At 37.9% G+C, this 25,503-nt stretch overlaps 1 protein-coding gene across 3 annotated transcripts in view; it reads right to left on the bottom strand.

Moving 5' to 3' along the window:
* Positions 1-10,058: 10,058 nt before the first annotated feature.
* RIOK1 (RIO kinase 1) overlaps positions 10,059-25,503 on the bottom strand; it is a 140,090-nt gene continuing 124,645 nt past the window's right edge. For all 3 annotated transcript variants that reach the window (XM_078153625.1, XM_021009875.2, XM_021009876.2), the window contains 9 exons: positions 20,781-20,867; positions 20,115-20,252; positions 17,358-17,461; positions 17,001-17,107; positions 16,376-16,441; positions 15,614-15,733; positions 13,808-13,861; positions 11,247-11,390; positions 10,059-10,447 (listed from right to left, as the gene is read on the bottom strand). In XM_078153625.1, coding sequence (XP_078009751.1) covers positions 10,337-10,447; positions 11,247-11,390; positions 13,808-13,861; positions 15,614-15,733; positions 16,376-16,441; positions 17,001-17,107; positions 17,358-17,461; positions 20,115-20,252; positions 20,781-20,867 — 931 coding nt within the window. In that variant the 3' untranslated portion in view covers positions 10,059-10,336. The remainder of the gene's footprint in view (positions 10,448-11,246; positions 11,391-13,807; positions 13,862-15,613; positions 15,734-16,375; positions 16,442-17,000; positions 17,108-17,357; positions 17,462-20,114; positions 20,253-20,780; positions 20,868-25,503) is intronic.

The following is a 25,503-nucleotide window of genomic DNA, read 5'->3' on the forward strand; positions in this document are numbered from 1 at the left end:
TTTACAGATGAGAAAATGGAAGCCCAAAGTGGTAAAATGGCCACAGGGATTCTAAGGAGCCAGTTCAGAATTTGAACCTAGGTCCTCTGACTCCAGATCACTGAGTTTCCATTACACCAGAGTGGATCTCACCTAGAGATACTTAACGTTTAGCCTTGGGAAGATTCATGTTCCTGAGTTCAAATCCAGCCTCAGACACTTATTAGCTGTGTGACCCTGGACAAGTCACTTCCTCCTGTTTGCCTAAGTTTTCTCATCTGTAAAATGAGCTGGAGAAGGAAATGGCAAAGCACTCTAGTATCTTTGCCAAGAAAACCCCAAATGGCATCAGGAAGAGTAGGACACTGGCTGAAAATGACTCAGTAACAACAACAACAACAACAGTATAACACAGGAAGGCACTTGGTGACCCTCACATTAGGGGTCCTGACCACCTTAAAGCACTTTGCATTCCTCTATTTTCTTGCTTGTCTTTCTGACATGACTGAATTCAAGAAGACTTTCTGAGTTTAAAAACACCACAGGCATGGTTTTAAAATTCAGAATGGATGCTAGAAGCCTGGTTATGCAACCACAGGCCTGTCAAAGCTCGTTTTTTGCATTCTTTAAGCAAAACAATTTTGTAGAGCTATGCAACACAATCAGTCTACTGATTGCTAGTTCTATAGCTCTTTCTAACAGGCTGCTCCATGCTTTTCGGAGAGCTACAATTTTTTCAACCTGAGCAACTCTCATAATCCTCATTACATACCAGATAAAAGGGCAAGGGGTTAGAAAAGTGAATATTTGTCTAACCAGAAGGCAGGGTACATGTGGGTTGGTGAGAACTAAATTTGGTAAGGTAGGGTGGAGGTAGTAGGGAAGAAAAGGAGGGGAGAATGGGAAGTGGTAGAAGGTAGAGAATTTAATGGGGTGCCCATGAATTTGGGAATAACTTAAATTGTGGTATGTAATTGAATATTATTGCATCATTGAGAAATGCAAGAGATGATTTCAGAGAATCCTATACAGTATGAATGATGCAGAATGAAGCAAGCAGAAATAATAATTTATGCAAGGACATTACAAAGAAAAACAACTTTTAAAGATGTACAAACTCTCACTTTAATAACCAGCTATGTCTCCAGAGCACCTATGATAAAATACTACTCACCTTCTGACAGAGAGAATGACATACTTCTGGATATGGTGGAGGGGTAGCAATAGTGATTCAAAAAGAGGGCCATCAAAACATTGTAGCCCACAAGGATGAAACACTAGTGGTGGGACTAGGCGGTGGTGACAGAAGCAGCAGCTTTGGAAGCTCTCAAGCCAGAGATAAGGGGATCTAAGCAACTAATCAGAAAGAAATTACAGGGTGATTCCTATTCTAACCCTGGATGCATGTCCAGGTGCTGATTGGCAGCTCTACTGCCTATACCACTTCTGGGTCATCGTTCAGGGGTGGAGAGGAACACTTTTGGTCCCAAGAGGGAGTGGAAGCCTTGAGGAACAGTGTCACTTCCAGCCGGAAGAGATCAGAGACCCTGAGGAAGAGTGTTGTTTCCAATCCCAAGGAAGGAGGGGCCATGAGGATCAGTATTGATTGCAAGCCTGAGGGATTAAGGACCCTTAAGGACCAGAGTGAAGACCAAAAGAACAGTGACCACACCTCTCCCCAGATCCATCTTGGCAGCATAGAAAACTCCTGAACCTCCAAAACTAGCTCTAAGAACTGTAGTGCAAAAAAGCCTGACACATGGACAGCGTCCCCCAACCCCTGATGCTGGGAACAGAGAGCAACATTAACACAGAGTTCCAAATCAAGAAATAGGCTAGAAAAATGAGCAAACGAACAAAAAAGAAAAGAAATTGATCATAAAAAGCTACGATGGTGTAGGGAAGATCAAGACACAAACTCAGAACACAATGAAGTTAAAAAAAAAGGGCAGCTAGGTGGCTCAGTGAATAGAGCTCTGGCCTTGGAGTCAGGAGGACCCAAGTTCAAATCCAGCCTCAGACACTTACTAGCTGTGTGACCCTAGGCAAGCCACTTAACCCTACTGCCTAGCCAAAAAAAAAAAAGGCAAAAAAGCAACAACCCAAAAACAAAAACAAAAAACGTAAAAGCAAAGTCTCAAAGAAAAATGTGAACCTGACACAAGCCCAACAAGAATTGCTGGAAGAGCTAAAAAATGCTTTCCAAAATTAAAGTGGTAGAGGAAAAATTAGATCAAGAAATACCAGCAAAGGAAGAAAACTACGAAAAGACAATTAACAGTTTATTAAAAGAGTAACAAAGAAGTTGAAGAAAATACCTTAAGCTCTCAAGCCATAGATGGTAAGGGGTCAGACAACTGGTCAGAAGATAACAGGAATCCCTTTGCTGGCATGACTCTGTTGCATTGCCCATACTTGAATCTGGGTTGTAGTCCTGGGTCTTAGTCCCAGGCCAGGTTGGAGCACTAGCACACCAGAGCTTGTGAACACAGGGGAGCTGGGACCCTGGTCACAGTTCCAGGGTGGAAAAGAGTGCTTGTGTTCAACTCACAGACCAGAGCACAGGCCAGGAGAATAGTAAACACACCTCTCCTTAAATCATACTACCTTGGAAGAACCAAAAACTTACAAGTATCCAAATTTATCTCTGAAAACAGCTGCAGAAAAAACCTGAAGCTTGAGACAGTGCCCTCTCCACTCCAGAAGCAGAACTTCACTTTAGTTAAAAGTCCAGAAAAAGGCTGGGAAAATGAGCAAACAGTTGGAAATATCCCAACTACAGAAAGTTACTATGGTGACAGGGAAGATCAAAACACAAATTTAGAAGAAGACAACAAAGTCAAAACTCCCACATTTAAAGCCTCAAAGAAAAATATGAATTGATCTCAAGCCATGAAAGAGCTCAAAAGGGATTTTAAAAAACAAGAGAGGAAGAGGAAAAACTGGGAAGAGAAATGATAATGACACAAGAAAATCATGAAAAAAGAGTCAACAGCTTGGTAAAGGAGGCACAAAAAAATACTGAAGAAAATAAAACCTTAAAAACAGAATAGGCCAAATGGTAAAAAAGGAACAAAAATCCACTGGAGAACTCCTTAAAAAGCAGAATTGGACAGATGGAAAAAGAGGTACAAAAAGTAACTGAAGAAAAGAACTCCTTAAAAAGTAGAATTGGCCAAATGGAAAAGGAAAAGCTTACTGAAGAAAATAATTCCTTAAAATTTCAATTGGGCAACTGGAAGCTAATGACTCCATGAGATATCAAAAAACAATAAAACAAATCAAAAGAATGAAAAAAAATAGAAGAAAATGTGAAATATCTCATTAGAAAAACAACTGGCCTGGAAAAAAAATAAAGGAGAGATAATTTAAGAATTATTGGACTATCTGAAAGCCATGATCAAAAAAAAATAGCTTGGACATTTTTTTCCCCCACTTAATAGTATTTTATTTTTTGCGATTACACGTAAAGATAGTTTTCAACATTCACTTTTATAAGATTTTGAATCCCAATTGTTTTTCTCCCTCCCTTCCTTGTCCTCCCCCTCCCCATAAAGCTAAGCAATCTGATATAGGCTATATGTATGTGTATATATGTGTGTGTATATACACACATGTGCAATCATATTAAATATATTTCCACACTAATCATGTTGTGAAAGAAGAATCAGAACAAAAGGAAAAAACCACAAGAAAAAAAAAGAGAAAATAGTATGCTTTGATCTGCAGACTCCATAGCTCTTTCTCTGGATGTGAATAGCATTTTCCATCATGTGTCTTTTGAAATTGTCTTAGATCATTGTATTGCTGAGAAGAGCTAAGTTTACCAAAGCTGATCATTGCACAATGTTACTGTTACTGTGTATGACGTCTTCCTGATTTTGCTCAATTCACTCAGCACTGGACAGCATCTTCCAAGAAATTATCAAGGAAAACTACCTTGATATAGAACCAGAGAGTAAATTAGAAATTGAAAGAATCCACCAATCACCTCCTGAAAGAGATCCCAAAACAAAAATCCCAAGAATATTATAGCCAAATTCTAGAGCTCCCAGGTCAAGGAAAAAATATTGCAAGCAGCAAAAGAGACAATTCAAATATCATGGAGCCACAGTCAGGACAAAACAAGAAATTAATAGTTTCTACATTAAACGATGGGAGGGCTTGGAATATGATGTTCTAGTGGGCAAAAGAGCTAGGATTACAACCAAGAACAACTTACCCAGCAAAACTAAGTATAATCCTTCACAGGAAAAAATGGATATTCAATGAAATAAAGGACTTTCAAGAATTCCTGATGAAAAGACTAGAGCTGAATAGAAAATCTGACTCTCAAATACAAGACTCAAGAGAAGCACAAAAAGGTAAACAGGAAAGAGAAACCATAAAGGACTCAATAAGACTAAACTCTTTACCTTTCTATATGGAAAGATGATACATGTATCTTCTAAGAACTTTATCATTATTAGGGCAGCTAGAAGGATTCTACATAGAGGGTACAGGAGTGAGTCAATTATGTTAGGATGATGTAAAACAAATGGGTAGGCAAGAAAGAGGGGTTCCCTGGGAAAGGAGGGAAATGAGAAGAATTGGGAAATATATCTCACACAAAAGAGGCACACAAAAGAAGAGATTTTACAGTGGAGGGGAAAATGGTGGAGGGGTTGGGGGACAGGCAATGCTTAAACTTCATTTACACATTAATTGGTTCAAAAAGGGAAAATATATATACATACCCAATTGGTAATAGAAATCTATCTTACCAACAGGAAAGAAGGGGGGAGGAGATGATGATAAAAGGGAGGGCAGATAAGAAAAAAAAAAAGATGGTGGTCAGAAGCCAAACAGACTTTAGAGGAGGGACAGGATAAAGAAGGATAAACAGAAGAAAATAGGATGGAGGAAAATGCACAATTAGTAATCATAACTGTGATGGGAATGGAAGGAGCTCACTCATAAAACAGAAGTTGGAAAGCAAAATGGATTAGAAACCAGAATCCAATAATATGTTGTTTACAAGAAACACACTTGAAACACACACACACACACACACACACACACACACACAGTTAAAATAAGGGGTTGGAACAAAATCTATTATGCCTCAGCTGAAGTTAAAAAAGGTAGGGGTAGCAATCATGATCTCAGAGCAAAAGTAAAAATAGTTCTAATTAAAAGGGATAAGCAGGGAAACCACATCTTGCTAAAAGGAATCATAGACAGTGAAGTAGTATCATTATTATGCACATATGTACCAAATGGCAGAGCATCCAAATTCTTAAAGGAAAATTTAAATAAATTTCAGGAGGACATAAACAGCAAAACTGTGTAGTGGAAGATCTCAACTTTCCCTCTCAGAGCTAGATAAATCTAACCATAAAAATAAGAAGTGAAGGAGATGAAGAGAATCTTAGAAAAAGTTCTGGAGAAAATTGCATGGGAACAGAAAAGAATATAAAGAAGCATACCCTTTTCTCAACTGTACATAGCACCTTCACAAAAATTAACCATGTAATAGGACATAAAACTCTCACAAGCAAATGCAGAAAAACAGAAATATTAAATGTATGTATCCTTTTCAAACCTTAATGCAATAAAAAAATTACATTTAATAAAGCCATGGAAGCAGAGCCTAAAAGTTAACTGGAAACTAAATAATCTAATCTTAAAGAATGAGTGGATCAAAGAAAAAATTATAGAAACAGTTTCATTAAAGAGAATATCAACAATGAGACAACATTCCAAAATTTACAGGATGCAGCCAAAGCAGCATTTAGGTGAAAGTTTCTCTATATCAATAAAAGAGAAAAAGAGCCAGTCAACAAATTGGGCATGCAACTAAAAAAACTAGGAAAAGCACAAATATTAAATCCCATATCAAATAGAAAAATGGAAATTCTGAAAATCAAAGGAGATTAATAAAATTGAAAGTAAACAAGCCATTGAACTAATTAAATAAAACTAGGAGCTGGTTTTAAGGAAAAGAAAATCAATATAACAGAAAAAACATGGGTTAATATGATTGACAAAAAAAAGAAAACCAAATTAGTAGTATCAAAAATGAAAAAAGCAAATGCACCACCAATGAAGATGAAATTAAAGCGATTATTAGAAGTTATTTTGCCTAATTACATGCCAGTAAAAATAATGAGTGAAATGGATGAATATTTACAAAAATATAAACTGTCCAGATTAACAGAAGAGGAAATAGAATACTTAAATGACCCTATCTTAGAAACTAAGAAATTGAAGAAGCCATCAATGAACTCCCTAAGAAAAAATCCCCAAGACCAGATAGATGTAAAGGAAGGCAGTCTAGCAGTTCCAGATTTCAAACTATATTACAAAGTGGTATATCGGTGGAATAGATTACATAGTAGTAAATGACCACAGTAATCTAGTGTTTGATAAACCTAGATTGGGGTGAGAACTCAACGTTTGACAAAAACTGCTGTGTAAACTGGAAAGCAGTTGGCAGAAACTAGGCATAGCCCCATACCACAATAAGATCAAAATGGATAAATGATTTAGACATAAAGGGTGATATGATAAATAAATTAGGGGAAGCATGGAACAATATCTATGGATAAGGGAAGAGTTTATGATGAAACAAGAGATAGAATTACAGGAAGCAAAATGGATAATTTTGATTACATGAAGTTAAAAAGCTTTTGCATGAACAAAACTAATGCAGCCAAAATGAGAAGGAAAATAGGAAACTAAAAAGTTATAACAAGTTTTTCTGATAAAAGCCTCATTTCTCAAATATATAGGGAACTGAGCCAAATTTATGAAAATAAGAGCCTTTTCCGAATTGACAAATGGTCAAAGGATATCAACAGGGAGTTTTCAGAAGAAGAAATAAAATCTATCAATAGTCATATGAAAAAAATGCTCTAAATCACTAATGATTTTGTTGTTGTTTTTCCAATTATGACCAACTCTTCATGGCTCCATTTGGGGTTTGCTTTGGCAAAGCTATTAGAGTGATTTGCCATTTCCTCCTCCAGCTTATTTTACAGATAAGGAAACTGAGGCAAGCAGGGTAAAGTGACTTGCCCAGGGTCATATAGCTAGTGTCTGAAGATGAATCTTCCTGACTCCAGGCCCAGCACTTTGTCCATTGTGCTACCTAGCTGCCCTTCACACCGATTAGAGAAATGCAAATTAAAACAACTCTGAGATACCAACACACCTACCAGATCGGCTAACATGACCAAAAAGGGAAATAACAAATGATGGGGGCAATACAGAAAAATTGGGGATACTAATGCACCTTTGGTGGAGTTGTGAACTAGTCTAACCATTCTGGAGAACAATTTGGAATTATACTGAAAGGGCTATAAAACTGTGCATATCTTTTGACCCAACAATACCACTACTAGGTCTGTATCCCAAAGAAATCAAAGAAAAGGGAAAATGACCTATTTGTAAAAAAAAAAAAACTGGGGGTGGGGGTGGGGAGAACACTACTTGCCTGGCATATTTTACCTGTCTCCCTCAGGGCACATTGCTGCTTTAGGTAGGATGGTTTGCCTGCCTCATAGATGGCAGTTGGTAGGCACATGGTTTTCCTGCCTCAAGCCAATCACATCCAATTCCACCCGGCTGCCAAAGTGATTTTTCCTAAAGTGCACATCTATGTCATTCCCCTACTCATATTCTAGTAGCTCCCAATTACTTGAAAAATCAAATGTAAAATTCTATTTGACATTTAAAACTCTTCATAACCTGAGCCCAATCTAGCTTTCCAGCCTTATTATAAATTACTCCACATTATTTCACACACACTAGTCTAGCCACACTGCATTCTTCAATGTTTCTCATACACAAAACTATGTATCTCCATGCCTAGCCCCTTTCAATCTTTCTAGTCTTCTTACACCTCACTCCCCAACACATACTCTTCCATCCAATGATATTGGCTTCCTGGCTGGAATTACTTAACAATACTATTTCTTGGGTATTTTTCTCTGGCTATTACCATGTCTGGAATACAATTCCGTCTTCCATTCTGACTACTGACCTTCCTGACTTCGAGTCCCAACTAAAATTTCACCTGCTACAGGTGAATTCCAGTGCCTTCCCTATTATTTCCTGTTTATCCTGCACATAGCTGTTTGCCTCTTACATTAGACTGTAAGCTCTGTGAGGGCAGGGATTGTCTGATTTTTTGTTTCCTTAGCACAGGGCCTTGGCAGACAGCAGGCACTTAATAAATGTTACTGAATGAGTGCCTGGAACACTTCCTCCTCACCTCCAACTTTTAAAATTTCTAGTTTCCTTCAAGGCTTAACTCATCCCACTCTTGCAGCCAGTGCCCTTCCATTCAAATTACTTTGTATCTTCTGTGTCTGTGCGCATCTCACACACAGATACAATTTCCCTTTTGTCTGTGGCATGCAGTAGGTATTTAATAAATGCTTGTTGATTGATTTTAATACTAAAGTCTAAAATTTGATTATAGTTCTAAATGGAACAGTAGTGTCCAAGAGGCAAGAAGGAGAATCAGTCAACAATTTGAGTGCAAAGATTGTTGTTGTTGTTGTTGTTTCTCCTCGGTTCTCTAAGGTCTCCATTTGCCTGAGGCCACGGCCATTCAGTGATTAAGGCTACATGAGAACCCAGTCAAAGAACAGCCTCTTTTACTGACCTGGGAAAGACCTTAACTTATAAAGGCCAAGGTCTCTCACTGCATCCAGGGCCATCTCCAGTTGTCCCGATCCATATCCTGCCCCTGGACCTTGACAGCTCTAGATGAGAAAGTGAGATTGGTGGATCTGCAAAACTTAAATCACTTAAATTCAATTCATTTGCAAGGCATGGCATCACCTTCCTATTGCCATAGTCCTCTTTGAGAATGAAGGACAAACAACAACCTGTAAGCAGTAGGAGCTGCCTGACTAGCGGCTTAACTAGCCAGTTCCACTTGGGCAATTCGGCGGGCTCCTTCCTTCCTTCTCTCCCTCCACCCACAGAGAGTATCATACCCTTATCTGCAGGTGCTCTGCCCAAAGGAACGTACAATTTGATCGCTGAAACCTCACAAGATATCTTGGCGTTTACGGGCTAGATCTCTTTCTCAAGGACCATGCTTTAAACCCAAATCACTCTGGCTCTCCTTGGCCAACAATAGTTCCCAGACCAAGGGCCCTGATGGCCGAGTGTAAATAGCAATTGGTTCTGTTTTGGCCAGAAACCCTGAGGGTCTATCCCTCCCAGACTGATTTTTTTTGAACTAGGTAAAAGACACCATTCCTTGCTTCATATCTTATCTAGCCTTAATCACTGAATGTGTGTTGCCTTAGTCAAACTGAGTGCAAAAGTATCTAACATTGGAGAAGCAGAAATGAACCCAGACAATCCACAAGCCAAATAATCAGCTTGGAAATAGAGCAAAACAAACCCTCTGAAGGACAGCCTGAAACACGCTAACTTTTGTTAGTGTACCAATTCAAGCATTCTTTGAACTCTAAAACCAACAATAGTTGATTTAATACTACTTCCTAAAGTGCTTAAATTTCTGGCATAGTTAAGTACTTTTCCCAGTGTGTAATATGTTGGACACAACAGGAAATGCATTCCTCCAGTCTCCATAATCTCTTCTCCCTGAAATAGTCATCAAGTAACCCAGCTTCCTCATCAAAAACTGGGCAAAGGAAAGTAAGAAAATCCAGATTCTAAAGACTCAATAGTCAATTCTTCTTGGAAGGCTAAAAAGTATCTCAATGAACTAGCTAGCATGGTCCTATTTTGAAAAAAGAGTGTTCAAGAGTACTGTTTTGGAGGTCTGATTTTATATCATTGTTGCAAGAAATTCCTGATAAGTGAATTCCCTTCCCCAATGCAGAATAGCAAATGTTCTACAGCTATAGTCTCCAGGAGTTGCCAGGTGAAATAAAAGGCTAAGTGACTTTGTCCAGGGTCACACAGACAGGTAATGTGTCATATGCAGCACTTGAACCCAGATATTCTGAACTCTGAGGCTAGCCCTCTATCTGATGCTAACCCTTAGTTCACTATGTTTTTAAAATCCTAATTGACCTTCTAAAGCCTGATTTTTAAAGAAAAACATAAAATTTTTACAAATACAGTTTCTTTATTAAAATACCAGCTTAAATAATTCTTTTATCAACTCCAAAAGCCATAAGCCAGGCCTAGACAATGGAACTAAAAACTTTTTACATAATTATACAAAAACCCCACAATAATGAGTCTTCAAAGAAACTGCCATCATTCCTACTTGGTTCAATGTTATAAAATTAACATTTTATCTTCCAACTCCATCTACAGGGAGACATCAGCATTTGGCAAGAAGCCGACCAGGCCCATGGCTTCAGATAACAAAGGCCTGCTTCTATCTGCCTGTCTTCATCTTGGCTATCTTCTCTTTGCGTTTTTTCACATGCTTGGGGATTTTGTTCTTTCTTTTTTCTCTCTGTGCTTCTTTGACCATCTTCTTTCTTTCCTGTAAAAGCCATTTAAAATTGGTTACAAACAGTTTTCATAATGAAAATTCTCATTTCTTAAAAACTTACAAATGATATCCCTCCAAATTGTATTTCCTCACAAAAACTCAAGGTTGCAAAACAATAAAATACATCCTTCATTTCGGTAACACGTATTATCAGTTAGTCGAGCATCTCAAACAAGAGTGTGCCACACTTTATGGCGCCTGTGAACTCTCTTTAAGTAATGCCCAGGCAGGTCCTGGCAGAAGAAGAATCTATAAATAACACCAACACCTGAAGCAAAGTCCACATTTATGAACTGGAACAAAGATAAAATCTATTGGTCATGAGTTTCAATTCACTTCAACAAACACTGATTAAAGTACGATAATAACTGATAAAACTCTGTGCTGAGAGAGGCCTCCACTCTCCTTAAGTTTCAGTCTAGTAGAAGGCTAATGCACAATATTCCAAGACCAATGAAACAAAAGTGCCATGTGATATCTGAGAGGGAAAAAAAAGTGACCTGCTTTCACAAGCTCATCACTGAATGACAAATCATGTCCCACAGCCCATCAACGCAGGACAAATGCCATTACATTTTACAGAGAGGGAAACGAAACATAGGGAAATGACAGGGCTCGCCCAAAATCTCACAGCTGCTAAGTATTATGGCCAAGATTTGAATCCAGCTTTCCTGACTCCAAGTCTAGGGCTTTTTCATTTACACATTGACTTGAATGGCCTTGACCTGAACAAGCTGCTCAAATCATCAAACTCCAGACCTGCATGTAGAAAGGAGAAGCCACAACTGACCTTTCTGTCCACTTCAGGGTCAGTGAGATGATTCCTGGGATGGGGCTGATCTAAATGCCCTTCAGAGTCAGAGTCCTCAGAACTAGCACCATCTGAATCAGAATCCACCTCCTCCTTGCTTTGCTTTTCCAGGAGTGCAGGGACCTTGACAGTATCATAAAACCAAGTTATACTAAGCCAAATTATCCCATGTTTACATCAGAGATGTGCTGGTTCAAAAGAAACTACAGAATTTAAAACAAACAAATTTACAAATAAACTCCGAAATTTGGCCTTCTTTGCCTTTGTTTCAATCCTGAAAATAAAATCTGGGATGAAGCTCAGAAGCTTAGAAGGAACCCACTAGAGTCAGGTTCAAGGACACACACAATGGGCTGGGTGCTCCCTTTAATATCAATGTGATAAAGGTAAGAAGAAAAACACCAAAAAAATGTTAGAAGAGACTCTCTCTTCACTCTGCAGTGGTTCTCAACTATTTCCCCAATCCCACTGTCCTGGAATCCTACTCACTAGGGGAAAAAAATAAAATGAATAAATAATCTCTCACACACACACACACACACACACACACACACACACACACACACACACACACACAATTTCTAGAAAGCTGATAAATTTGGATAATTTATTTATTTTGTTTTCCCATATTCACTTCCATAAGATTTTGCATTTTAAGTTTTCTCCCTCTCCCACTCCTCCACCCCTCCCAAAACGGTGTGCAACTGATAATTTTTTTTAAAGAAAAACCAATGAGGTGGTTGCTATTTTTTTTTTACCGCCAGAAGCTCTAGATATTTGTAAGCATTAGTATACTATTCCAGACCACCTGAAGACTTCTCTAGACAATCAGTGGTCACTTAAACATCCTCTGACAGTAACTGCTCTCAGATGGAGGATGCAAATGCAACCATACTTCAGAAATATAGAAGGACAAAGAAACAACCCTCAAAAATACAATTCTGAGAAAAGTCAAGGCATCTCCAAAGAACAAGCATTAATAGTCAGAAAATTTATATTTCTTGTGATAACAATTCTATAGATATTTGGGGTTGACAAAAAGAAGGCAATGTGAGGGCAGCTAGGTGCCAAAGTCAATAGAGCTCCAGCCTTGGAGTCAGGAGGAGCTGAGTTCAAATCTGGCCTCAGACACTTGACACTTACTAGCTGTGTGACCCTGAGCAAGTCACTTAACCCCAAATGCCTCACCAAAAAGCAAAAAAAACAAAACAAAAAAAAAAAAACAAGAAGGCAATGTCAAAATCAAACCATTGTTTAAAAGAAACTGAATTTATTACATGAGGGAGTTTTACATCATTATTAATATTTCCTTTTGCTTTTTAATGCATAAAAGAAAAATTGTAAAGACACTTTCTGACCATGAAAGAACTGATCTGCAAAATACCTTAGTGGTTTCTTCCATTACAACAACAAAACCTAACATGCTCTGGAATGCAAAGCCCATCTTGCCTAGCGAGTCAGCTCTTTGTGGCCTCAGAATGCAGCACCCTGGAATCTTTCATTCACCTTTCCCCAACACTGAAGTTTAAAAGAGAAATCAGCAACACCCTGCTAGATTTCCAGGAAGGAAATCTTGGAATGTTCACAGTAAGCCTCTAATTAAGGAGATAAAAGGAAATTTGGACTGCTTTTATTCTGGGCTAAAATACATAAATTAGAACTACTTAATCCCAGCCCTCCTAAAGAGCAAAGCCAAGCTATGGACTCTGTTTTCCATGGGAAGGATGAGAGGTTCTATCTCAGCAATACAGAACCACCCATGGCCAATGAGCTCACCCCTCCTACGCAAGTTCACACCTGTCCACATTGGCAAGTGCATCCTGGTTTGAGTCTACAGACTTCAACAATCTTTTACATTAACAAACCTTAAAATCTGCAGTGAAATTACAAAAGGCAATAAGGCAATATCTCAAGGACACAGGGTTTTTTTCATCAGTATGGGGTTCCCTTCACTGATATAGACCCCAAATCACTCCAAGCTTTAATTCATGGTCTTGGTAAGTTGCCAGGGCTACAAAAATTCACCATCCTATACCAACCGTCTCATGAGAGATGAGTCTTTCCAACTTGGTTAGGCTTACTACAGTTTGTTATACACTGGTATTGCCTTTGAGAACCCAAGGTCTGCCTCCCCGCTGCCCCCCAAATCCCTCCTTGATAAGGCATCAAAGGAGGACTTTAGTGGAAGAACAAACTGATCTATAAGGTAAATTGCCACCACTAATTCCATTTCACAGAAAAGAAAACAGAGGCACAGAAAGTAAATACCTCACAAAACAATTGAGGGGCAGAGAAAATGCAAAACTGGCAATCCCCAGCTTTTAGCTCTAGGAGGATTCTTAATAAAAGAAAAGAGAAACAGACATTTTGCTTGCCTTTTCTGAAAGTCCTGAAGATTTAAAAAGTATTTATATTTTTAAATTTTCTCTGCAGTGGAGTTTTCTAATTATTACATTGACTAATTCTAATAACATACATCTGTAGTGTTTTATACACTTGAAGGGACTTTTACATATATAAAAAGCAGTATATATTCTTACCTTCTGAACTCCTGACAAGTCTTTCTTCAATCCTGTCACAGTCTGATACAAAATCTGGCACAAGAAAAAAAAAAGCAATGGAAATTCAATGGAAAAAGCTAAGATAAATCAACAGAAGCACAAAAACAGCCATTTATCTCCTCCTCCTCCATTATCTAAAACCAATGATGTCAAACTCAAACAGAAACGGGGCCACTGTACCTTACATAAGGATCCTTGTAGGTTACATACTGACCTAGAAAACCATATGTTAACATGATATCCTATTGTATTTTTATTTATTTTGATGAATATTTCCCAATTACATTTTAATTCATTTACAGCAGCTGCTCCATGGGTTTGACATCACTGCTCTAAACCATGAAAGTGAAAATGTATTTATCTGTTCCAATTAATAAACCTACCCTATTTTCAAATCAACCAACCAGTAAGCATTTATGAAGCACCTATATGAAAGATATCTTAAGTTATATCATGAAGTAGTATATGTTAAACAATGACTTGAATGTAGGCAGAGACAAAATACTTCTCAAATTCCCAAATAACAAATCTGGGAAGACTAGCAGATGCACTGAATGCAAGAATCTAAATATAAAAGAACCTCCACAATCTGAAATAGATGGCTAAACCCAAGATGAAATTTAATACTGGCAAGTGTAAAGTTCTACCCTTAGGTGAGAAAAAAAAAAACTAGACACACGATTCAAAAATTATGGCTAGAAAGCATTTCATATTAAAAGACCTATGGATTTTAGGAGACTGCAGGCCTCAAACGAATTGGCAATGAAGTGATAGCCAAAATGTTAACAGCAGTGTCCTTATTGAGGAAGGTGATTCATGGTATCACCATGTTCTTTCTTGGCTAGATTATACCTAAAGCATCATGCCTAGTTTTGGTGTCACATTTTATAAAAAAGACAAGCAACCAGGAAAGAGAAATCCAAATGGCAAAGAGATTAAAAATCCTACCACGAGAAGAACTGGAAGAATCAAAGAAGACTTAAGGGAGAAATAACAGTCTTCAAACACTTGAAAGGTGGTGGGAATTAGATCCGTTAATCCCTGGAAGGCAAAACTAGACCAACCGGTGGAAGCTACAGGGAAAGCAGCTTCTGGCTCAACATAAGGAAACATTTCTTAATTAGGGTTATCCAAATATCCTGCCTAGGGCATAACTTCAAAAAGAAGTTTGATGACCATTTGTCATGGATGTTGTGGAAAGGATTCATAATTCAGGGAGAGGGTGGTCTGAATGCACTGGAGTCCTATTCTTCCATAATAATCTCTGCCCCTTACAGTAGAAGAGTATACAAGACTAATATGCATGGAAAATATGATGAGCAGGGTACATAACATATAATTAAATGCTAAATTGTGGTTTAACCTTACTGCTCTTTCCCTGGTGTAAATTCACCTTAAATTAAAATCAATACGCCTTTGTTCTTTCATCATACAAAACATTTATTGATCACTGTTGTGTCCTAACTACTGGAGGGAGACTGCCTACAATGCAATAAGAAGACAATGTAGTGCTTTCCCTTATGAAATCTGTAATTAGAAGAAAAGAGGTAAACAAGAACAAATGGATTCATTACCAGACCCAGTAAAAGAGCATTACAGAGGAAAGTTTCATTGTTATACATTCTATAGAAGTCAGACTACTTTCTCCATGTCTACTAAAGCATCTTGTACATGTCTTACTGTCATAGAAAGTCTATAACATAAACGTTAAACTTGATCCCAATATCAATTATAGTCCTGGAATTCTAAGTCCCTGTCCTGTGAGCTCCCATCCTGCCTACTTACATTATCCTGCTGCACATTCAAGGCCATGTCTTCCTCCTTCATCTTCATCATTAGATCCACATCCCTCTCATAATTTTTAACTTCATTCAAGGTTCTAGGAATATAAGCTCGTTTAAATACCTGGTCACAATAAAAGAGAAAACAAAACCATGAATGTTATCCAGCACAGAGTGATCTTAACTAGAAAACCTAGAACCCTTGTTCATTAAACTATACTATGTCAATGTTTCAGTCTAACATAAGTATATGTCATTCTCTTTTTAGGCAACTGGGAGTGTCCTTACCACACTTCCATGATGCTAAAAGTTCACTTAAAAAAAAAAAAAGTAGGGTTATGTAGTTATTCTAAAGTTGTACACATTCTAACATCCATTATTCAAATGGAAATAAAAACAGTTCTTTTAAATTCACATTTTTTAATTGGAAACATTTCCTGGTGCTGCCGCCCCCCCGCCCCGAATCACACACACCTAACATCCCAGTTATTATTTGCCACCTGCAAAGCTTGATTATGGCCTTACGTTGCTGCTGGCAATAGCATAACCAATTATATAGCACAACACATTAAAAATGGACTGTTTTAAGTTTATACAGTACTTTAAAGCAAAATAAACATATTTCTAGAGTTTTAATGTTCAAGTGATGCCAAAATTCCAAGCACGACTTTTTATCTACTAAACTTATATATCCTAAATAACGAAAATTATTACAAATCTAAATATTTTTTAGGGTAAAGACAAGATAATAAATTAAAAAGCTTACTTCTTCATCCACATGATCTTGATTGGATCTTTGTTCCTCTGTCCTTTGGGCTGCTACTTCCCTGGCCTTTCAAAACATAAGGAAAATTCACTTTCCTTTGTACTCCAACTTACTAATTTCAGTACCATTTCTCTCTTCATTCTTTTTTCCTCTGAACCAGGGACCAAACAGGTAAAATACTTTGGCCTTCAGTGACCCCTAGTGGTAATGGACATCTCTTCATCACAGAATGAAGAATATTACTAATATCAACTCTGTACAAAGTGGCAAATGAAACTTCGCGTCCAGCTCAATCTGCCTAAATAATCAGTTAGCAGATCTCTCTCTCCCATTCACCAGCTGTGCTACAAAGTACCTTGGTTTCTCTGTATATGAAATAGGGTTTGACAATGCCTGGGAATGGTGTCTAGATGATGGAAATAACTCAATAGTTTCAAAGTTACAACTTTATATACATCTATTTCTTACTACATTTGATTACTCATTTTTGAGATTATTTAGTAAGCTTTTTTTTTTAAAGGATGGAATTAAATATACACAAACCACTTTTGGCTAATCAGTGAATACTAGGTAAATTCTTCTTCTTTTTTTTTTTTTTAACTTCCAGACATTTCCTGCAACTTGCCTTTAAGAGGTAGTCATCTAGGTTGTCTTTTGTGATAGAAGGATCTGTGATAAATTCAAAGAGCTCCCGTACAGTCATCACAGCAACACCATGTTTAAAAAAAAAATCTTTGGGAAGATAAGAAAAAAAATTAGTGACTATCTTCAGGAGAAACAAAAACACAAGATGCTTAAATTACTCTACCAATTCATGTATAGAAATGTGGATGCTCTCCCAGAAAAAGAAACTTAAGTATCATCACTTAAAACATTTTTTCCCCCTCTATGGACTGCTAAAATTTTATGCCAACACTCACATGGTATAACTAAACCTTCCAATGGACAGCCAGGAAAACAGAAAATTCCAATTTCCACTTACCATTGACATTGGCACAGTCTTTCCTCAGGAATTCCAAGGCATGTGGGTGATCATGCTCCACAGACTGGGATACATCAATGATGTATACATCTCCATTTCGGTACCTTATGGATCAAAGGAAGCAATAGCATGACCTTTCTAGCTGTTTTCTGTCTGCATCCTTCTTGATACTAAATTGCTTAGTATGATGATTCCCAAATCTATAAATCTATCCCTAATCTATGTTTTGAACTTCAGATCTACACTATCAACTGCCTCCTTGACATCTCTATAGAGATGTCCAATCAGAACTTCAAATACATGTCCAAACCAAACTCAGTCCTTCAAACTTTGCTTTATCTGAGGACATTAACAATTAAGTTCATCCAAGTCTGAAGTTATCCTAGGCTCAACCATCCCTTTTCTCTGTCACCTCCCATATGCTCTCAATTTCCAAGAACTGTAAATTCTACTTCGATAGCTCTTACATCCACACTCCTCGTTCTCCACTCATCAACATTACCAGTCTAACTGGACCTTTCTCAGTTCTTCTCTGGCCTACTGCAAACAGCACCAATTCATCAGTCTCTCCCTTTTGTAGTACATCTTTCACACAACTGTCACAAATTTTCCTAAGGCATAAGTCTGACCACATCATTCACATGCTCAAGAGCCTTTGGCAGCTGCCTCTTCCCTCTGAGACAAAAAACAAAAACAAAAAATTCCCTACCACTTCACTAGATTCTACCATCCCCACTCAACTATCATCCTACAGCTCTCCTTTCAGCCAAATTCAGAAAAAGTGGTCTGCACTCACTGCTCCTACCTCCTTTCCTCTCACAATCACTTTTCAACCCTTTGCAAACTGGCTTCAGACTTCACTCAACTGAAATTGTTCTTTCCAAAATTAACGATAATTTCTTAACAGACAGCTCTAACAGTCTTCTCTGTCCACATCCTTCTTGACCTCACTGCCTATCACCTCCTCCTGGATACTCTCTTCTTTCTGGGGTTTTAATGACACTACTCTCTCTCTTTCCTGTTTCTTCTCCTATCTGATATCTCCTTTTCTGTCTCTTCTAGTGGTTCATCATCCATATAAAATTCTCTAAATGTAGGTATTTTCCAAGCCTCTGTCCTGGGGCTTTTTCTTTTCTCTCATTCCATTTTCCCTGGGTAACCTTATCAGCAACTATGGTTTAATCATAAGCAGATGACTCCTAGGCCTATATATCACCAGTCTTCAGTCAAAGTCTCTCTAGAATTGCAGTCCTCCATCATTGTCTACTGGCCATTTCAAACTGGAAATCCCAGAATCTCAAACTCAAAATGTCCAAAACCACCACTCACTAATCTTTCTCTTAAAACCTATCCCTCTGTCAAGTTGGCACTAATCTTCTCATCTCCAAGGTTCACAGCCTTGGTGTTATCTTCAACTCCTCCATCATGTGGTATATGTTGTAATGTCTACCTTCATAACATCCCTCAAAACTCCACCCGCCCTTCTTGTTTCCCATTATAGTTACCACCTTAGTTCAGGCCTTTCAACATCTCTTGCCTAGACTACTGCAAGAAACTCCCAAGTGGTCTCTCTGCCCATTCCAGTCCATCCTCCATATCAGTGGTGCCAAATTCAATACAAATTTCCCAATTACATTTTAATCTGGTTCTGACACAGGAATGGGGGTTTTGCCTGCTGCTTGAAGCTAGCCAGTTTTGACATCTCAGCACCACACTACTGCCAAAGTGATTTTTCTTAGCATAAATCTAACCATATCACTTCCCCAATTCCATTCCAGTAGCTTGCCTTTGGGATAAAATGTAAATTCAATTTAGTTTTTAAAGACCTTTGCAACAAGGCCTAACCTATCTTTCTAGTTTCAGTGTACCTTATTCCTTCACCCATAATCACTAATTCAGCCAAACAGGCTTTCTCTGTTCCTCAAAAATGTCACTCCATTACCCAACATGCCTTTTCACTGGCAATTATTGCTCCTGCCTAGAGGATATCTCCCTCCACAACTTTACCTCATAGAATCCCTCCCTTTAATACACTACTCAAACACCATCCTTTAAGTGAAGCCTTACCTTAGTCCCATCTATGAGTGCCCTCCTCAGCTCACACTTACTTATGTTGTATGCATTCAGTATGTACTTGTATATGTAGTTATTTCTCTCATTATAATGTAATCTTTTAGCAAGGAGGGATTTTAATTCTTTGCATCTGTGCCTCCAGTGCTTTGTACATAGTAGATGCTTAATTAATGCTTGTTTATTGATTGATAGTAAGTTTTTATTTTTTATTTTTTTTAATATAAATTTATTTATTTTTAGTTTTCAATATTCACTTCCACAAGTTTTTGAGTTTCAAATTTCTCACCCCTCTCCCCACCCCAAGATGCATGCATTCTGAATACCCCTTCTATCTCTCTTCTATCTCTCCCCCCCTCCCTTCTCTTATCCCCTTCCCCTTCTATTTTCCTGTAGAGCAGGATAGACTTCTGTACCCCATTTCCTGTATTTCTTATTTCCCAGTTGCATGTGAAAACATTTTTTTTTAAAACATGTGTTTTTAAAACTTTGAGTTCCAAATTTTCTGACAGTAAGTTTTTAAATCGACATTTGTCTGACTGAAGTGAAATTAATAAGGGATTCTTAATAGCACAATATCAGTTTGAAGTCTGAAGAACGAATGAGACTTCCAAGCTTCATATATGATACGAGACCACCTCCAGAAACAAAGCCTTAAGTCACAGTAGTGTAAGGGATACAACTTACAGCATGTTAAATTCGCTGAGATCTGCATGGACAAGCCTGGCATCCTGGTACATTCTTCTCATGTACTGAATAACCTGAAGATATAATTCCCGGGCCTTGGATTCCGTTAACTGGGCATTTTTCAAAAGTGGAGCAGGCCTCAATTAAAAAAAAAAGATATAAAACGTTATCACAGATCAATGACATTATTCTATTGATGATTCTTCTCCATCATGACAATTCATCTTATAATAAATAACCTGCTCAAAAAAATAAAATTGCTTACTCCAATAGGAATTATATTCACAACACTTAGTATATTATAAGTTGCATTTTTAAAGACAGGGTTACCTTTGTTACCATAGAGCAATTCCTGAATTCATAACAAAGTAGAGGATCTCAACTCTGTGTCTCATGGACCTCACTGACCGTCTATTGAATCCTATGGACCCATTCTCAGAATAATGGTTTTAAATGTGTAACAGACTTAACAAAAAAAATTAAGTTGAAATACAGTTTTTTTTTGAAAGGACACAGATGCCAGGTTAAGAACCCCTGTTTTAAAGAGATTTAAAAGAACGCAATACCATTTAAACATAAAAATGACAATAAGTACTTTTAAACTAGGAAAGTAAGTGTATTTTGAAATGCCTGAAATACATAAATGTAAGTTTTAAGCATACTTACATGTCGCCTTTACCAATGAAACTCATGACAAGAACATGATGTTTTAGCATAATGGGTTCTGGGCAAGGTATCTTTGCTGTGTTTAGCCTGCAACATTATAACAGATCAAAGAATACTAAGCTGAAAATTTTAAAATATAGTAAATAAACTACATAGGGGTTAGTTGGCAAAAAAAAAGGAGTTATTTGCTTACTTATAGAGAAACACTACCAGTAGCTAATATTAACAGTTAACCTGTATAACATATTTGCAAAGTGTTTACATACTTTCTCGTTTGATCCTTAAGACAATCCTATGGAGTAAATACTATCCAGATGATTATTATTATTCCCATTTTACAAACATGGAGAGTTAAATGACTTAACCATGTTCACACTGGTAGTGTCAGAAATTGGACTGACTAAGCCTGGCACCAACAGGAACTAGGGATACAAAGCCAAAAAATTAAACTGTCCCTGCCAGACACTGGTGATGGCAGTGCAAGGGAAGGGGGATAAGAGAGAACAACTTCTACCCACAAGTACATTCAAAATGTATACAAAGTTAATATAAAGTAATTTTGCAAAGAGTGAGGGGGAAGAAAATACAGAAATTAGTGGAAGGCTTCATGTTGAAGATGGACCCCAAGGAATTCTAAGAGGTGATGGTGAGAAAAGAGCCCTTTGCAGGCCCAGGAGGCAGCCTATGCAGATGCATGAAGACAGAACAGGAAATAGTGTGTCTCACACAAGGCACAGCAAATAAGCCAGTCTGGCCAGACTGCAGAGGACATGAAGTGAGAGAAGTCTGGAACAGAAGGCAGGAACCAGATGGTGAACAACTCTAAATGCCAAAGAGGAATTTGTAATGAAGCTTGGAGGCAATTGGGAGAGGGAGGGAAAGGAGAAAAGGAGGGGTGTGCCTTTCAAGCGGAGACTGACATGGCCAGGCTTATTGCTGGGGCACACGTAGATCACGTTGACCACTATGTGAAGAGGGGAAAGACCGGCTGTGGTGAGACCAGTTAGGCTGATGCAACAGTCCAGGTAAGAGAAGATAAGGGCCTGAACTAGGGCAGTGGTTGTATTGAGTGAAGAGAAGGGGATGAAATGAGAGATGCTGAGACAGAACTGGTAAGATTTGGCAATGAACTGGACGTGATGGGGGAAGGGAGACTGAAAGAATGGAGAATGAGACTCAGGTTTCAATCCTGAATCACTAGAAGAACAGCAGTACCCTCAACAGAAATAGGGAGTTTAGGAAGAAGGGTAGGTTAAAGACAAAAAGAAATGAACTATGTTTTGATGCCTGAAGTTTGAAATGTCCAATAGGTAGTGAGCCAGATTTCCAGGTTAGCAAAGGAAGATAAAAAGGTTTGCAGAAACTGGGGACAGCACATGCTCCTCTGGACTGTTTCTAACAGGAATTTTTTTGATTGTGGGGATAATCTAAGAGAAGAGATGACAGGGAAAGGAATGAAGGGTCTGTTCTAATGAGGGAAGGATCATCTCTTCACCAGAGAACAGAATAAATGAAGAGAGAATGAGGATGATGCCAAGAAATTTTTTTTTGGGTGAGGCAATGGGGTGAAGTGACTTGCCCAAAGTCACACAGCTAGTAAGTGTCAAGTGTCTGAGGCCAGATCTGATCTCAGGTCTTCTGAATCCAGGGCCTGTGCTCTATCCACTGCACCATCTAGCTGCCTAATGCCAAGAATTTTTGAGCTATAGGATAGGGAAGGGCTCTATGGTGAAAAGAAGCTCATGGTCAATGTCCTCTAGTTTTATTTGAGCCCAGGTCTTCCTGATTACAATTATAATAAGCTTCCCACTACAACCCACTTCCTCTCCCAGCTATCATCACAAATTGTATTAGATATAATTGGAATCATTATATTCAGTTTGCCAGGTTTGAAGAAATGTTCCTACAAATGATAGGATTCGTACCTAGTGAACAACACTATCTAGAGGAGAGAACATTTTAGAATGATCTTATGGTCAAACATTATGGACCAATAAGTCACCAACAAAGGTTGATTTCACCTCATGACAAGAAGATCCAATGTTACATGTTTCTAATAGTCACCACACTGTACATAAAAATGGAAGCACAGTATTATGAAAAATTTGTTTGGTTTTTCAACTTAGTTGTCAAATTACTGTGATGCCAGCCCAATCAAGAGTTATGCCTTAAGTAAGGTATGGCATTTGTTTGAATTTTAGGTTGTTTTACTGGACAAAAATTGGTTATCATGTAGAAGAAAGTAATAAGGAAAGAGAACTACATAACAGATTCTTTAAGAAAAAGAATGTTTCTCCATTCTGAGTCAAAGAGCTGTTTGAGAACTATACACTTACTTTTCCATGATAAACTATCAAACTCCTTCAACATCTATTCCAAACCTCTTCTCTCCTTAAGCCCCCTATAACTCTTCTTTTCTTCCCATTTTCCTCCCTTTCAATAAATGGACTTGCCACATTCTTTACTTTAAAAAAAATTTGAGATCTCAAACTTACTCTTCTTCCCAATTCTATATTTCAAATCTCCTCAAAATTATTCTCCATTCTCAGCTCTTTGCAAAAGCCATCCCCTCTACTTGTACACTTTATCACACCTCCTCTCTCCCTTCCTCCAGCTATCTGCCCCTGAAATAATTTATTTTTTCCCTAATTTCCCATTTTTCCTTATACACTAGATCCTTCCTGTTGCTTATAAACATGCCCAGGTCACCCCAATCCTTCAAAAATAAAACATCTTCATCTGAGCCTGAACTTTTCTCAAGTTATTATCCTATACCTTGCCTCTCTCTCACATCCAACTTTAAGAGAGGAAGGGAAGAAGAACTTTCCATAGCTTTATTTTCTTACTGTCATTTTTTAACTCCTTGCAACCAGGCTTCCAACCCCATCACTGGACAAACTGTTCTTTCAGTCACTGATCTCTTAAAAGCAAGCTTAACTTCACTATTATACAATTATTCTATACTATACGATTATAAAGGGGTTCTTAATCTTTTTTTGTATGAAGTACTCCAATGGCTGTCTAATAAACCCTATGGATCCCAAGTACAGTGTTATTAAAATGCATAAAATAAAATACATAGGATTATAAAAGAAACCAATTACATTGGAATATAGTTACAAACAATTTTTTTTAATTCATGGACCCCAGGTTAAGAACTCTTAGATTAAATATATCTGAAAGAATATGCCATCTAAATAGAAATCTCAAAATTTAATAACCCAGTAAAAGTATGTTCAAAAATTACTTTTAAATTAGGAACTTAAGCACAGAACATCAATTAAACACACCTCTCTTAGGTTAATGATCTCTTATTGACAAATCTTATGGCCTTTTCCTGAGCCTTCTTTTTCTTTGCTCTGCAGCACTACACCCTGTGGACCATCTGGACAACCTCTCTTCCCTGATTTCTATTCTCCCCTGCCTTAGCAATATACCTTGGCACTCTACCATAGCCCTGCTTCTTTTCTCTCTCTGGGTGATTTCATCAACCCTCGTGGGTTTAATTATCATCTCTATGCAGATGATGCCAAAATTTACATATCCCCAGCATTCATTTCTTCCTGAGCTGGATTCTAGCATCTCCAATTACCTGCTGGATATCACTACCTGACCTCCCATAAGTATGTCAGACTTCATAGGTTTAAGACAGGACTTCTTGTCCTTACCCTCTCAAAACCAATGGTTACTCCTAATTTTCTTTTAGTTACCCAGCTTTATAAGCTTTTCCCAATTCTTCCTCTAATGATAATTTCTCCCCTGATCCTCACAGCAACTCTGTGAGGTGGCTATTATAGGTGAGGGTCTGAGAGGTCAAGCATGTCCATGGTCACAAGCTTAAGTGTCAGAGGCAAGATGTGAATCTAGATCCTCCTGACTCCAAGTCTCAGCACTACTCGTTGCTATTTCTTAATGATTATGTGGAAAGAATAATGGATTTTGTCAGGGGACCTGGGTAAAAACTCCAGCTCTGCTACTTATTAGCTGTAAGACCTTAACCAAGTCACTTAACTTTTCTGGACCTCTGTTTCTTTATCTCTAAATGAGGAAAGGGTATGAGGTGACTTCTGAGGCTCCTTCCAGCTCTGACTCTATGACCCCAGAATCCTATAAAGTACGGCGATTTAGTTTCTATACAGATGTTTATAATTACATACACTTTTAATGTAAGCATAATTCAGAGCTTTCATTAGGATTTAAATCTAAAGCTGTCAAGAACAGCATACACCACCTACATCAGGTACCACTCTCATCTGGTAGCAATTACTTAAAGTGAGGTCAACTGTCAGACAAAAGAACCTGATAGACTAGTTATAAAAAAAAAAAGACAAGTTTTCGTCTCTTGGCTGAATTGGGGCTGAAGTTTGACTTTATCCAGGTTTTTAATTATCCATGCTAATGTTCCTCTTCACTGCCATGGATAATAAAGAAAGTTGTCTCTCACTGAGTCTCCTGTTGCTAAGTCTACAAACTCAAATAACAACAGACCTCAAATGAGGTAATGGAAATGAGGACTTCTCACAAGCAAATTAAATTAAACTCATTAGAAAGCACTTGACACATTTAGACTATGAAACCTTTGCTCTGATGGCTTTGAAAGTCCAAGACAAAGTCTGAGAGACAGCAACATTACTTTCCATTTAGTCAAAGATTACTTTATTGAGCACAGTCAATGGATCCAATTGTTCTTAACGGTCCTGAAATATTTGCTGCATCTGAGTCA

This window comes from Phascolarctos cinereus, unplaced genomic scaffold (assembly GCF_003287225.1).
Source record: "Phascolarctos cinereus isolate Bilbo 61053 unplaced genomic scaffold, phaCin_HiC Scaffold_4;HRSCAF=312, whole genome shotgun sequence".
NCBI classification, from domain to species: Eukaryota; Metazoa; Chordata; class Mammalia; order Diprotodontia; family Phascolarctidae; genus Phascolarctos; species Phascolarctos cinereus.